The sequence below is a fragment of the Branchiostoma floridae genome, chromosome 13 (genome assembly GCF_000003815.2).
Source record: "Branchiostoma floridae strain S238N-H82 chromosome 13, Bfl_VNyyK, whole genome shotgun sequence".
In the NCBI taxonomy this organism is placed as follows: domain Eukaryota; kingdom Metazoa; phylum Chordata; class Leptocardii; order Amphioxiformes; family Branchiostomatidae; genus Branchiostoma; species Branchiostoma floridae.
Window position 1 is genome coordinate 124,883 of NC_049991.1, and position 16,894 is coordinate 141,776.

At 40.5% G+C, this 16,894-nt stretch overlaps 1 protein-coding gene across 2 annotated transcripts in view; it reads right to left on the reverse strand.

Annotated features, from left to right (window-relative positions):
* LOC118429255 (RAD50-interacting protein 1-like) overlaps positions 1–16,894 on the reverse strand; it is a 44,949-nt gene that overhangs the window by 25,045 nt on the left and 3,010 nt on the right. For both annotated transcript variants that reach the window (XM_035839728.1, XM_035839729.1), the window contains exons 2-6: positions 5,732–5,973; positions 5,301–5,474; positions 4,702–4,848; positions 3,540–3,702; positions 2,124–2,237 (exon numbers count right to left, since the gene is read on the reverse strand). In XM_035839728.1, the coding sequence (XP_035695621.1) occupies positions 2,124–2,237; positions 3,540–3,702; positions 4,702–4,848; positions 5,301–5,474; positions 5,732–5,973 (840 nt within the window). The remainder of the gene's footprint in view (positions 1–2,123; positions 2,238–3,539; positions 3,703–4,701; positions 4,849–5,300; positions 5,475–5,731; positions 5,974–16,894) is intronic.

Consider the following 16,894-nt stretch of genomic DNA (forward strand, 5'->3'; position numbering starts at 1 on the left):
AGGAATTATTAGCATTATAGAGATGGAATTGTCTTCAAATTTTGTTTACCTGGATGTCTAACCAAGTTTAGAAATAACAAATTTAGGCTATTTTTTTATTCAGTGTTGTTTTCTTTTACCTTTCAATGGCAGACAATATTCTTGGTGTGTGTAAGCTTTTTCTAAAGTCAGGTATTAGTGGATAAAAGTAACTTGCACTGGTGCAAGTTTGGTCCAAACTTACTTGCACCACACCAATTTTACATGCACAAACTTGCATATGCATGTGGTATTTCGAGCCCTGGACAGCAAAATTTGTCATTCAAAATGCAGGAAATGGTGCTTCAGACGGTCAAGATTTTGAAATTTCCCTCGGACTTTATGTAATATTTTGCAATGTCTTGGCCTTCTGAGCGCGAAATGGTCAAAAATACATGTATGTCGAGGGTGGAGGTAAAAGAGATAGCCATGTGTAATTTTGATAAAAAATGCCATTAAGCTAGCTTAGTCTGTGGGGAAAATTTGCAGAAATAGCATTTCAGAGGGTTGTTATTTCAAAATCTTCCCGCTAAGGCATAACCCCAGACCCCTCTAGGATGCGTCCCGCCTTTGGCACTTCATGTGCTGAAAATTTTGTCAGCAATAGTTCAATCCCCCATAAGAAATTTGCTGCCCCAGAGAAGCAAATGTCATTGATGCAGCGGATTGTATTCGTAATGTTTCTTCTTCTTTGTCCTGTCAAATCTTTAAAGCGCATCATCTCCATCGTTCCTGAACCGAATGACCTGAAATTTGGCACAAGGGTAGAGTGGGTCAATACCCTCAGAACACCATCTGTCAGTTCCGGAGAATCCTTAGTAATACCACACAACAACCAACAGCTTTACTGTCTCATGTACATTGTCTTGATACTTGCTTTGTGGTTGGGTATTGATGAGATCATTTTTACAGGCCCCTAGTTGCTAACTGATTAGTTAACACTCGTCACGCTGGTAGGAACACTTTCAGACTCATGCAACCCAAACCAACACCATAAAGAAGACATTCATTTATAGATCAGTCTGTCTTTAACAGACTGCCATGACAAAGTTGTATGTAGAAGCTATACTGGGGTCTTGAGATCATGATGGAGAACCAAGTGAGCAGCTTTGTTTTGTATTTGTAGTACATGTAGTTCAATATTCTTCTGAGATGTGGAGGACCAGACTGGTGAACGGTAATCAAGATACGACAAGGTGAGGGATTCTGTTATGAGCTTTAGCAGTGGATCTGAATAGTTGGCACATTTCCTGATCATACCCAGTGAGCACGCCATTTTTTTGCGGTCACTTTGGTATACACGTAACTTTCCAAAGTGAGACATTGATCCAATGTACCACCTAAGAGCTTCATTTCCTTTACTTGCAGAAGAGAGTTGCCGTTGGAGTGTAAGGTGAGTATTGGATTCCTTCTCATTTTTGGTTTGCTTCCGAGCACCATTGACTTAGTTTTAGATGCATTGAGAAACAACCTGTTCATCACAACCCAGTCACTTATATAGTGCAGCTCCCGCTGTAGAGTGGAAGTGATTGTAGTGATTGATGGTGCACATGTGTACACAGATGTATCGTCAGCATACATAACTGAGTTAGCATCCTTTGTAACCAGAGGCAGATCATTAGTATACCTTTGTATAGACTGAAAAGTAGGGGTCTGAGACAAGTTCCTTGAGGAACTTCACATGTGATGTCCTTGAACTTGAAGGAAGAGTTGGATCCATTGTAGTGTACACACTGCAAACGTTGTGAGCATGAGAGGTAACTCTCCATCCATTCAGCCACAGCCATACTGAATCCATAACATTTTAGCTTTCTAAGTAGATATTCATGGTCTACCAAGTCAAATGCAGCCCAAAACACGAAAGTCTAGGAAGATGATGTTCAATATTGATATCAGGTTCAATATTGCAGTACCAGGTTCAATATTGCAGTACCAATTGTCCACCATTTGTAGGAGAGCTGTACAGCTTGAGTGTTTTTTCTGTGGCCGTGTTAAAGGTACATGGAGGTGGATATAGCTGGTAAGGGGGCAAGAAAAAAGTAAATGTATGGGGTTAACATTATCAGATAAATCTACTAGACAGGTTTATAGAGATTTGACCAAACCTTTGCCTCCACATGAGGGTGCCCAGCTCTGTTGAGGAGAGGTTGGATGTTGTGATCCAGGAAGTCAGCGTGATCTCTGATCCAGCCCAGGATCTGGGTAAGGTACCACTCTGGCTACTCAACACATAGGAAATATTAGTTATGTAGCGGCACCTCTGATAGCATCCGTGCTGCTGGGGACGGACAAAAATTCTGCCGATTCCGTTCCCTGTGACGGACAAAAATCAGCATGTAAAGATTATAATAGAACCAAGCTGAGTCTACCAGCAAAATTTTCCCCTCAAAATAAAGTAAATAGCAGAGGGTCTAGACTTCAAAAGTGTCCCAGGGAGCATACCCCTGGACCACTCTAGGATCGTTGTGCCTTCAACAGGATTTCCCAAAAAAATCCAGGGGAAGAAAAAAAATTTCAGGCTGGCTAGAACACTGGCACAAATAGCACAAAATCATTAATATTGTGCTCCGTGCTCTCACCAATACAAGCAGTAACTTGATCATTCACTTGAAAACAATCCAATCAGCCATGTCAACGGTGTAACCATGGTTATGGAGTAAGACTTGTACAAATCTGCCTTCTCTTACTTAAACATCATTCAAAACTCAGTCTTCTGCAGACTTACCATAATTGATTATACATTCAGTATATAAGTGTTTTTTTTTAAATTAATGTGCCTATTTCTAAGTGGTACATGGTGCAAACATGGCCTTTCTTGGGAGGGGGGGGCGGGGCAGTTGGACCTGTACCCCAAATTTAATGGACCCGTGAAAATTTGGGGTACTGTAATTCTTAATTTTTTCAATGTTCTTTTATGTTCACAGTTTTCAAGCTGACGACCATAATGAACTTATCATTACAGATAACAAATAATACATGAGCCTTTTTTTTAACTGCACTTGTCATGCTAAGTATCTCTTTGTATTTTGTACAAAAACCAGTCAACTGTCCTCAGTTCATTTATCCAGAATTTGAATGAGCTGAATAAAGCCTTCTCAACTAGATATGGTAGTAGTGTGACCATGGGTGCTGATTATGACCTTCATAACCTCAGCTTGGTTTGGAATTTTGAGCTTCTTGCTTATCTTGAAAATTAAAGTGTTTTGAGCCTCTCCTCTGCTTGTTAGTCAACGATGAAAAGGACATAAAAAATTAGTGCAACATTTCATCATGAGTATCAATATTGGTTTGATAAAAATCTCAGGTCTGGCTGTAGGGTCCAGTTTGGACATGAATCTTACCTTGGACTTGATAAAGAACAAGCTTTCTCAGGTGGACAGTGATCCCCAGCTTTAAAACACTTCAGGCAGTGCAAACTGCAGGCTGATTCAAACAGGTTACTGTGGTGCCCTTGTGCATTAACAACACTAGGATGATTACATATTGATGACTTAGCCCAACACTTTAACAAGAACAGTTACCTTGTCTAGAGCATTAGTCTGTTTACTCCCAGTGAAGTGAAATTTGAAGCGTTTTCGGAGTGGTTTCAGCAGCAGCTGCAGGGGCAGCAGAAGAGGTCGCTCCTCATCATCACTAACCATGGACGTCTGAGATGACCTTCTCATCCTGCCTGTCATCGTGTCACTGCAGCTTTTATCAAGGAAATATCAGTGGTGCATATTCTACTGATTATTACCACTACTCTGTTAAAAGCTTGGTAGCCTAAAATTGCAGAGTAATCTGCGGACATCGTAAGTTAAGAATATGTAGATATGAAGATAAACAGTTTATTTATGCGTTAGTCACGATCATTTCCATGTGTCATCTAAAGTTTGTCTGGAAATGAGGAGCGTTTTGGTCCTACAAAAGAGTGATATTTTTGTCTGTGCACCACTTGTTGACAAATTTCATGTCTACGTGCGTGTACGTAGTGGATCAGGTCTCTATTTACTAAAACATTTGAATGTCAATTACGTTTAGAATATGATTTTTGCATTTGTAGCTCGCTTTGTCGGTATCGTAAACGTGAACTAGCAGTGTTTATTTCTTTGTTCTCTTCTAGCCGATACAATCAGCCATACGATAGATCTTTTAGTGAATTGCATTGTTCTTTTGAGCCTCTAAAAAACTATAAAAAAACATGTCGGGAAATTGTACATATAATAGTGCTGTAATGACATTTGTTTCATGTTGCTTAAAATACATTATTATTTGTGATGGAAATGATTGTGTTTGTATTCTTTGTGTCAATTCATGCGATGCGTTCACCGATGCCCCCCTCCCCCATCCCCACTCGGGTCATAATTTTTCGAGCAACATCTTTTAATCGTTTAGTCGGGAAAATTCAGCTGGCAAATGGGCTTCCCTAATAAGCGGCTTCCACTGTATTAATGATTGTTGTTGTAGGTGTGTTGTATTTATGTTCTATCCTTTTGCCTGGCTGTATGTATGAAGATTGTTTTACACGATGGACGTCTTCCCAACCCCTACCCATATACCAAATATCATTACTTCATCCAGAGATTCTAAAGTTATACTGACCACAAATATGAAACACAAACACACAGACAGACACACACACAGACGCACACACCTCCTTTTTCATGGAGGTAAACAAATCCCAGGCAGAGGACTGAAGGATACGGAAGTTGGATCTTCAGCAGCTGTTCAAACAGAGTCTCCAATCTGAAGGTCAGCTCCAGGTGAGTCGGGCGGGGCACCTGCAGGGGCACGTGGGTAGACACACCCAGGAACGGCCAGCCCAGCTGTTTCACAACCTCCTCAAACTCACTGCAACAAACAATTACAACAAACAACAACATGTCAAAAAACAAACCATGATATCCAACAAAATAACAAATCACAACACCACAATTCAGATCTTCAAGCAGAGGTAAGGAATTAGTTTTACACCTATTCTTGCATTCATCACCCTTTACTGACTAGTATTGCCAGTGGCCACTTTTTTTCAAATCTGATAAATCTAATACTGGTCATTATTGGGTGAGGCGACTACTCTATCTCTCTGTACGCAGCCAGCAGCTGAATTGACGGGACTAAGTCGCAAGGATTAGGAGTGTCTGCACAAGAGCAGTGCAATATCAATGGATTCAAACCTAGGATCTCTGGGTTATGGGCCAGATACCCTGCCATTACGTCTCATGACCTCACTAAATATAATTCAATACACTGTGATCATGATACAATATATAATCATGTGTGACTTGTCCAGCCAACCTTACCTTGACAATTTATCCTTGAGAATTCTGTGCCAGAAGAGGATTGTTGAGTTGGAGAACTGGACCAGGTTCACACACCTGGACTTCTGCAGAACCTCACAGATATCAAACATTTCCGCAAAAAAGTTGACGGCACCACCGAGGGAGTTCACCAACACCGACTGCTGAATATCATTACTGGATACAAACAACAATCAATAATGATTCTTCAACTCATAAAGTAATAATGACATTACTTACAGCTTGTCCAGAAGCTACCAAGGTAGTAAAACATTGTTTGGGGCATGTCAGTGTGTGTTTCTAATCTATACTCCCAAAGTATGGATAAAGGTTCTGAAGTCTGCCATCTCTATTGCCACGATATTCATTATGTGAAGTGTTATTCAACTAAAGACTTGTAGTTGTACATGTATCAAGGGGATACTAGTGCTTACCTCATTTCTTCGAAAAAAGTCAGCCATCTGAGATAGTGGACATATCTTTCAACACCTTCCACCTGAGTTGTAAACTGAGCAAGGTTTTCTTTTGTTGGTTGTGTTTGAGTCAAGTGACTTGTTATGTCCTGACTAATCTTAGTCTGTTCTTCAGAGATGTCCTGAATGTGACGTACAGAGTTGCTGGCATCCTGCACAGCACCTTCAATCTTCTTTGGTACTTCACTTGATACTGTTGAAAGCTTGTAGGAGAAATAAAACATACACGACATTATTGTTGAGAAAACATGCGGGAAACTGGATAAGGTGTTTGAATATTGTCAGAATGAATGTTATTGTTTTTACCTGTTCCCTTAAAGGTATTATCAGATTCTGCTTGATGTCTGTTTCATCCAATATAACCCAAAACTAGTCAGACAATGTGCTTTTATAATTGACGCAGTGGTCATTTATCTTCACATCTTCAAACATTTACTACTATGATGTAGTAATACTAATAGAGGAGAATCCAGAATTCTACCAGGACAATCTTTGATTTTACCAAAAATCAGATTAGATGAAAATAGACTGAATCATTTGAGTCACTAACTCATAATGGTATGCAAATGTCACAGATATGTAAATTAGCTACATTTGCACATATCATTACAAGTTTGTGACTCCTTACATAAGAGCTCATTTTCCTCTCCCAAGCCAATTTCAAATTTGACGAAATAAACAGCATAAAGTAGATTGATGAAGCGATGGCAGAGGATCCTCCAGAGCAGCAGAAAGCAGAATTCTATTTAGTTTCTACAGACTGACTGAAGATAAGATCAACAGCCTCGGGCAGAACAAGGAAAACTACTGCATCACAGGGGAAAAGTATGACAAGGCTTTACAAGCAATACAGGTAGCCAAGGGGTTGAAGTGCCAAAAAGGGGAGACATTTAACTTTTTGAATTTTGGGATATCAAGCTTCAAGAAAATGGCTCAATGATGATTCTCCACTGCAAGAAATTCTCCCGCCCTGCTGTCCCCAAGGAAGATATCTTTCATCATCATCATCATTCACTGCATTCTGCATCTACAGCCTTAGAAAAGTGCTGTAGCTGCATTCAGTCTTTCTTCATCCTTTTCCACTGTGCTTTGCATCCTGCAAGCTTCCTTAGCTCCAGGAGTTTCTTTGCCGTTGTAGGAAGGGTTCAGCCCCTGTGCTTTAGGTCCGCCTTCAACAGGCTGAGCAGATTGACACAGTGTCTTCCCTTGCGTGCCTTGAATCTATTAGAACCTAGAATGGCGAATTCAAGGGCTTTCTGTGCAGGTGTGTCTTGTGGCATCCTGAGGATGTGTCCAAACATGGACCACCTTGATTGCTCGGCTTTTGCGGAGAGAGGTGTGGTGTTGCAGATTCTGTACAGGGTGTTGTTGGATACCATGCTTTTTGGCCATTGGAGACCTGTGAGCGCACGCAGATGTTTCCGGTGGCAGACGTCCAGCTTCTCTGTGACTGTCTTTGGTCAGCCCAGCTGTTGCAGTTATATAGAATGATGGACACACAACACGCATTCTCCGTACCGTTTCCAATGCAGCTGCAAGGTAGCAGGTGAACAGCACTGGAGACAGGCTATCTCCTTGTGGTGATCCAATGGTTGTTTCAAAGTCTGCTGAATGTGTTGACTTGATGCGTACCTTCAGTTTGGTACCTGACAGCAGTAGCCGTACAAGTCTCAGTTCATCGTCATGGCATCCAGCTTGTTTTAACACTTCTAGGATTTTTGATCGTTTTACTGTGTCAAAGGCATGGGACATGTCGATGCCCATTTTGTGAAAGTCCCAGTGTTTGGACATAACAACAGAGACAAGCATACATTGGGCCCATACTATGTCTGCGCAGCTGCGACCCCTTTTAAATCCGCTCTGATATGGCCTGGTGAAGTTGTCAATCTTGTCTCTGATGCGGTAGAGTGTAACAGTGGACAAGATCTTCCGGATACTATTCAGGAGGGCAATAGGTCGCAGGTTTGCAGGGGGACCAGGAGGATTTTTGGGTTTGGGCAGGGCAATTAGCGTCCCTTCTCCAATAGCATCTATTGGGTGGTGATGCTCGAAGGCGTGGTTCAATATGGATGTTAAAACAGGGGCTGTAATGTCACTCCCATATTTAAATAGCTCATTGCTGATTCCATCAGGTCCTAGTGAGCACCCATTTCTCAAGGATCTTATGGCCTGCTTGACATCGTCCTCTGTTATTGGGACTTCAAGAGACCTAGGGTTACCTTGGAAAGGGTCCAGTTTGTCCCCATTTGGGTCAGTGAACTGCTGGAGGAACCACTGTCTTATGGCGTCTGCCTTGCCCTTGTCTGTGGCAATGAAGTTACCTTCAGCGTTGTGAACTAGCAGTGATGGAGTGTGGTTTCCAACTTTGAGAGCGCGGGCTGCTCTGAACATTTTGCTGCAGTCGTCTGTGGAAGAGATCTGATTTGCTAGGTCATCTGCTCTTTTAATCTCAAGTTCTTTCAGTCGTTTGCCTATCTGCCGGAGAATGGCGTTACGTTCTTTTCTCATAGCACTTCGGTCTATGCTCTTCCCAGTTTGGTGTATGCATAGTCTTAAGGCTTTTTGCTTCTCAGACAGTTTTGCAACTTGGGGGTCTTCAGTATGCTGCCTGTGTTTGTTGCTTTTGAGCACCCCTAGGATATTGGCAGCAGATGTGTGCATGCATTTTAGTAAGGTATCTAGGGCTTTGTTTGGGTCCTTGTCGTAGTGAGCATTGGTCGTTTGCTCTTGTAGGTCTTCCCTGTATTGAGCTTGTGTGGCGGGGTCATTTGTGAGCCTTGCAAGGTCATATCTGACCTGGCCTTTCTCTCTCTTCTGTCTATGCACCAGGCAGGCATTGTCCATTCTGACCCGTGTAACTACCGGCTTGTGATCTGAATTGAGGTCCGTGCCTCCATACGTACGGGAGTCTTTCAGTAGAGGTTTGCAGTTCATTTTACACAGGACGAAGTCTATCTGGTTAAAGACTGCTGTTGTTGCCCTTGTGCCTGTAGCTCTATTGGGATGTCTTTGGCACTATATAATGATGAGTAAATGCTGTGTCGCTATGGGGGACAGAGACGTTTGGAAGGAGAGAGTGGACCTGCGACGATGATGATGAAATGCTGTGTATTTCACTTAATACAGGTATAGTACAGGATACTGTAAATGCAGAAATGTTCGCGGTGGATTAATGTTCGCTGTTTTCGCGGTGACCACTTCACCGCGAACTTAAAACCACCGGGAACATTTTTCTATTATGGTATTAGACTGCAGTCTGTGGTGTTACCGCGAACTTAAATCCACCGCAAAAAGTCCCTTTTCCCACTACCGCGAAATTAAATCCCCGCGAACTTAAATGCATTTACAGTATTTGTTTTTCCATGGCATATATATTTTCTTATTTTGAAGCTGTTTTGTACAATTTACAGTATGGTTGAAAACTTTTTATTTTATTTTTGGAAATGGCCAAAAATTGATGCGCGCGTGGACGTCATCCATATAATCAAATCAACATGGCCTTAATGAGAAAACAATGGAAGGTCAAAATGCCAATTTAGCCAGGTGACATACCTTAAAATGCAATAAATGGCGTTTTAGAGAGTCAAATTTCCTCTAGTAAATTGGGGAGGTCGCCGTATGCATCGACCTCAAAAACCCATTTCCCTAAATAGAAATGTCATTAAACTTAGATTAGTCTGCCAATTACCCATCAAAATGCAAGAAAAGATGTTTCAAAGCTCAGGGTAACGTTAAAGGCATACTACGGAGTTTTTTTAATAACCACCTAAAGCATTATCAGAGAGATTGTCCATGTTTATGGCAAATCCTACCAGCTTATGCAAATTGCTGAGGAGGGAGATACGGTATTGGGTGTAGATTGGGGCGAGTGCAAACAAGAAAGCTTATGAATACCGAGCTAGCAGGTGCGTATTTTGGGAAAAGCCTGGATGTTAAACAAAATCACATGAAACAAGTGCTTTAAAAAAGCTGGCATTTTGCCAAGGTTTGCGTGTGTACACGTTTTTTTTCTAGTTATTGGAATGTGCTGAAACTATTGTTTATATTAAATGGATGTAAAAAGGAAACAAGAACAATTTAAAATCACCCTCCCCTGGACTCGATCCCGGACCGTAGCTCTGCAAATCAGGCTGACGTCAGAGGTATTTGTGTAGTGACCCCTGAACCCGGAAGTCACTTCTCTGCATCATAGCGCACTTTTCAGAAAATGATATCTCAGCAATCGTATACCCCTGCTTTAACATTTTTACATTGTCACGGTCTCCATAGTACATACTACAAATCTGGTAAGTTAGAAGGTCCAGTTCTTTTTCGATAATACAGGGCGATCAATGAAAAATCGTGGCAATTTCCATTTTCGCACTGGAAATCCTACTAATGTCATAGGGTTTCCAGTCGAAATTGTTTTGTACCCAGGGGAATCAGAACATTTGTGTTCCCTAATAGAGGGTGTTGATTTATGAAAAATAAAAGTTACAGAACAAAAATCGGACCTTCCGTTCCAGAGATATGGCCCTTTAAAGTTGCTGGGCCATGGGCGGTGTCCGCAGGTGTGGCGCCAGGTGTGAAAATCGCATTTCTAATTAGCAATAATTAAGAAAGTAAAAACATTGTGCCACTCAAAAGTTCTTTTCTGCACAGTCCAAGTAGTATTTTGTAGCAATCAAGTAAAGATAAGATGTTTATTTGCCTTTTTCTTTCACTACAGGTGAGGTCAACCTGCTGAAAATTAAGTTTTTTCAGCATGGCACATGCACAGCTGGAAAAGTGGCCAATTATTTCCAGATGACCCCTTTTTGAAGAGCGATAATCAATAAACTGTTCATCCTATAACTAAGATATTTCAGATATTGGAAATATGTAGTAGATTCTCTTAACACAGTTTATTGCAGATATTCTAGAGACATGGTTACGAGATTATGTGTAATCAAAAATACTAATTTGTAACATATCTCAAAAGGTCAAAGGTCATCGGCACCTGTCACTTATATAAGTCCACATAAAAAATTACCTATCAACATTCTTCTCTATCTCAGTGACAAGTATCACATGTTTAATATAACAGAATAGAAATAGTTTAGATAATTTCCACATCAATTATGCAAATTAGCTTCTGATTTGCATAATTAATATTTAATTACATGAAGCATCACTTAATCTATCTACATACCAATAATCATGATGATCCGTCAACCCCTTCTTGAGTTATTCCCTTTCACAGTCTGACCATAAGCATTGAATATCAGCATACCTTACTACTAAAGGGTTTTGGCTAATTCTAAATTTGCCATCAAAACTATCACATTTCACCAGGAAATACTACTTTTACGACATCTAATGACCAAAAGTATATAAAAATATTACCTATGAACCATGACCACCTGACTTTGTAACTGGTTTATTCAAGTTTATTGAACAATTGATAATTCTTTGACATTACAACATATGTTTGAAAAGACTTGGTAGTTCCTCTTCTAAGCTGCACAGCTTTGAATGGTTGATACATTGTAATTCTCCCTCTGTGCCATCTCAATTTCTTCTATGATGTTCCAGGTGCTATTCCCAATGCAGCATCTTGCAAATCTGAAAACTTTTAACATTGGAGATATCAGCAAAAACCTCTATGCCCTTGATATCACATTCAACAACAAACACAACTTGCTATGTTATTGATTTTTTGGATCTTACAAGGTAAAAATTGAACTTCAGTGGTGATCATCTCAACGTAAATATGCTCACGTTGGACACATTTACAAATGATGTTTCCTTTCATGAAGTTGGTGACAAAGAAAACAAAAGTTTTGCGTCTCAAACCTGAAACAAACGTGTCCGAACATACAATGTATCTACACTTATAAAGGCTATCTGTATACAATTAATGAATATCAATACGCTAATTATTTACATGGAAACGAGAATATTTTGATAATTATGGACCCGCCTAACTAAATTTATATGCAGGGTCCTACGGCCGTAACTCACGGCCCGGACTCGGCACACCACACGGAGCGAGTAGCACATGTTGAACATTCACATCGCTAACTCACAACAAACCTACACATGTTATACATCATTTTAAAGCTTAGAAACCGCTTGTTACACACATGGATGCAACTTTTTGAAAAAATAAGACATCAATGGTGAAAAATGCCATCTAAATTTGCAAACTGGAGGTAAACCACCTTAAAATTGCGGTACAAGAAAGTTTCACGTACCAAATTGTAGCTTGTTTTCTTGTCTATCCAATCCTACCATATATGGGTTGCTTCCAAATAAGGCTGAGATGCAAATCAGGCTGACGCAACGCCATGCCCGCAGAGCGCTCGAACAGGTAAACGCGGAAGTGACTTTCCCGTCTCGCGAGACATTTTCCCGAAGGCCATATCTCAACAATCTTTTATCCCCTGCTTAAAATTTTTACATTGCCAGGGCCTCCATACTACATAGTACAATTCTGGTAAGTTTGAAGTTCTAGGCCTTTCTCAATTTTACACGGCGATCAATCGAAAATCGCTACACGCACGGAAAACACCACCGCCGCACGCATGAATATTAACTAAGTCGCAAAGGAATCTGGGACAGGCTATATGTAACTGTTATATATATATACACGATTTATTTGGAAAACATTTCATCTTTATGAATTGGTAATACAACGTTAAAATGTAAGAGCAATAATTTGATTATATGCTGCATCAATCTTAGGAATATCATACTTCATTCATTTAATCTAATCAAATATCAGGCCCCATTACGGACCACACTGACAATGACTCACGACAGAGCTTTTAAGTTGTATACAAATGCATTGCAGATTTTGAACAGGTCCGTTCATCTCAACATCACAACATCACTCCATCACAACGGCAACTATTCTGGTCTCAGGGCATTTTGCCGCGAAGGCGGCAAAATGCAAAAATAGTTTTTATGCATCGAATTACTGACTAGACCTGTATTCTATTAAAAAAACATGAGATTTGTCTAACAAAGAAAAAAAAATTGTTACAAGTGGGGTTTGAACCCACGTTCCACGGCTGCAAAAGCAAATCACTATCTGCACCCAGAGCTGTAGACTGTTCGGCCACGCTTACTCAATTACGCAATCACGCGTATAGAAGGGCTATTAGAAGGGTTTGGTTAAATTGACCGATCCATGCATCCATGCATCCATCCATGCATCCATGCAAACCAAACGAATGGTTGAAAGACCCGCTTCTCCTGTCTGCTACGCACCGGCAAAAATAATGATGAATACTTTCACAAGCATGGCCACAGGCGCAAGCACTACTAATAACAAGATTGCTAGAGTACAAGTTGGAGTTTAAACTATAAGTATCTAGGCGGAAACGAGTGAGAACAGCGCAAGTGAAGCGAGGACTTATACTGAAGTATGGAACAGGGACAGGGCGCACAGATTTGATCATTTTTTTCTTAAAATGAGGAAGACTTAAAGAACGATCTGCCAAGGTTAGGTTGTTCCAGTGATAGGGAATAAACGATTTCTTATAGCGGGTTGTGGTACATTTTAGTGACAGTAGGTTGTTTTTATTACGAAGGTCATATGAAAAAGAGTCTGATACTTGGCATGGTATCAAATCATTTAAATATTGTCGAGTATGGCCATGAACGATTTTATAAAATAAAATAAGAGTCTGAATGTGTCAGCGGTCGGATAGTTTTTCCCATCCCAGTTCAGTAAGTAGAGAAGAGTATGAGGACCCCCTGATGGCGCCAGCTACAGTTAAAGAACATTTGTATTGTAAACATTCAATGACATTCAAGTCTGAAGTAGTGCAACCGTTCCATACCATATTCAAGTAGAGGGCGGATAAAGATTTATATATAATTTCAAGAACTTTACGAGGGAGCTTAAATTTAAGTTTACTGAAGACTTAAGCCTTTGTAGAAAAACACATTTCGATGGTATTTGAAGGATTGAGTTCCATCAACCACATAGCTGTCCAGGATAATATCTTAGAAAGGTCAGAGTTCAGTCTATTTGCTGATAAGGTAGGGGATTCGACAACATCGAGCAGGGAACTGTCGTCTGCAAAGAGAAAAGATGGGTGTCAAGGCCTTCTATCATGTCATTAATGTAAACGAGAAACAAAAGTGGACTGAGCACTGATCCTTGTGGCACACCTGCGCCTATCTCACTCCAATCAGAGTTTTGACCTTCAATTGTTACTCTTTGTTTTCTACCATAGAGATAACTTTCTATCCAGTTAAGAAGAGGAACTTCCACCCCGTTTCGTTGAAGCTTGAAGAGTAGACCTTTGTGCCAAACTTTATCAAAAGCCTTGGAAGAAATCCAAATAGACGGCTCTAACTTCTTTATTTAAATCGAAAGCATGAAGAACTTTGTTTGAAATGTAGACAAGTTGATTAACAGTTGAATCCCCCCTGATAAATCCTGATTGATGAGAGTATAACAGATTTTGAGACATTAAGTGGTTGTACAGATGTTTATAAACTATTTTTTCAAGAATTTTGGATAGGGTGGGCAACAACGAAACGGGGCGGTAGATAGAAACTAAACAAGGATCGCCTTTTTTAAAGATAGGCACAACATTCGCTCTCTTCCAGACTTCGAGAAATATTCCATGGCAAATCGATAGGTTAAATACCCTTGTTAGCTAGTATTAACGGCACTGAACTTTAATCCAACACTTTTCAGAACCCATCTGTCAGTCAAAAACTAGCTCCGGTATGCAAATTCCTTTGAGTGCTTTACAAAACCAGTAAGGTATACGACTTAAAACCTTGTAAGTTTGAGCTCACAAAGATCACACGTTGCAGCGACAGGTTAATCAATCTTCTGGTATGTTTTCATGCCGTTAATCAAGCCGTGGGAGGAGGGCAGCGATTGTAATTTCAAGCAATTCTACTCTTTGTCCTCACATTACACATTAATCATCACAGCAAATATAGCGAAATATTAATAAACTGTCCATCCAGCAAGCCAACATGCCTTGAAGTGTCCCTCTTTAAAGTACAGGACCAGGCTTTGTTACACAAATTCAGTGGAAATCCGAACACGCGCCATTTTGAATCATATTTCAGCACGTCCCTTCACCCCTATTCATGAAAGTGATCACATCCAAAGGCCAGTAGGACGGATCTCACCGGCGATACCAACAGCCCCCACATGGGGGACGTACTGTAGGGAGTTTGTACTGTGTTTTGCGGGTATATTTTTTGGGAGCCATTCACAAACAACATATTTTGCCACCATTTGCTTACCAAGCAACTGATGAAAAGTTTCATAGAACGTCATAACTGTATAGTAGAACAGCAGAACGGATTTGCCGCTGGTTGATGCATTTTTGGGCCATGTTTTGATCGCGACTATCAGCAGTTTACTGACATGCCGATTTGCCAATTTAACCTTGAGTAAGTGCCTGCCAATTGATACAAATTTGTCGTTGTAAATATGAAATCCATAGATAAACAGCCTTGTTATATTATTGTGTCGGATTAAAGTTCCACTGGGAATAGAATCCCAAGGGACTTGCTATCCGTTACATTCTGTTTGAAGTGTTATTTTCTCGCGACACCACAGAAAGTTGCAGGCCAATGCATGTGTAGCAATGGCCGGGGAAACATAGTAAACAATGCACTAAATAGTTTTTGGAATGCGCAAAAGCCTGCTCGTTTATTTTTTGTTCAGTTTTGAATATGCTGGAATGTGTTGGATTAAAGTTCAGTGCCGTTACTAGTATTTTCTACAGTTATCAGGGCTAAAACAAGATGCAAGTTTACTATTTCGGGGGTAAAATGTTGACAAATGGTGATACATTATATCAAAGGGAACTTTAAAAATATTAAATGTACCTAATTTGGTGGCGCTGTGAGGGTGTTAAGATTACCCTTCTAGATTGCCGAGAGGGGAGTTATGTCACGGAAGGGAGTTTGGCACAGCAGCGAGTTTGGCCTCCACCGCCCAACAAGTCACGAAACCAGGACACTACTGCCCTCCCAGCATGCTTCACGCACAAAAATATGTTCTCTGTCCCAGGGCTGTCTTTGTGAATATACTGTAAATGCAGAAATGTTCGCGGCGGATAAATGTTCGCGGTTTTCACGGCGACCACTTCACCGCGAAATTAAATCCACCGCGAACATTTTTATATAAAGGTATTAGACTGCAGTCGATGGTGTTACCGCGAAATTAAAACCACCGCGAAAAGTCATTTTTCCCACTACCGCGAAATTAAATCCCCGCGAACTTAAATGCATTTACAGTAACCTACTACTAGTAGCCCTCATGCGGCCATGTAGCGTATTGCATAACTCGCACACGCATATTCAGTGGAATGAGACAATTTACTACGACGCTGTGGAGGAGAGTGCTCCTGGCTATAAACAACAACTTCCATGCCTCCAGTAGGCCCCCTAGGGGGTGGGGTAATCAGTTAATCACACTTCAGGCCGCTACAGGGGAAAACAATCAAGATCTTCTTCTATGAAAACACTCAATTTTTTTCACTTCAGAATAGGACATGTATTAATCATACACTTAGTCTATTTTGTAGGGTATCAATACTAGTAATACACATAATGATAATGATAATAATCAAGCTGAGGTTACATTTCCTTCAAAACTGCAAGAAATCTTGCAAAGATTACGTTTTACAGAAACTATGGTGAAAGTGTCATCAGACACCCCACTGAGCAGTCAGGCACACAAGACAGTGCTAAGCCTGATGTAGACATGTTTCCCTAGGAAGCAGTTTGTAAACATTTTTGAGTATTCATTGAATACCAAGACTCTCACTGAGTCTTGGTATTCAATGCTAAAGGGTAGATTTAGCTTACTATGTAAAGAAATGGTACAAAAATCTACTTTTTGTATTGTCCAAATCTCCCGTAGTATACTGTAAATGCATTTAAGTTCGCGGGGATTTAATTTCGTTGTAGCGGGAAAAAGGACTTTTCGCGGTGGTTTTAAGTTGGCGGTAACACCATAGACTGCAGTCTAATACCATAATAGAAAAATGTTCGCGGTGGTTTTAAGTTAAACCGTGAACATTAATCCACCGCGAACATTTCTGCATTTACAGTAGCTTTAAAGATTTGCAAATTTCCCTGGATCCTTTTTGACCCCACAGTCGGTGGCACGTC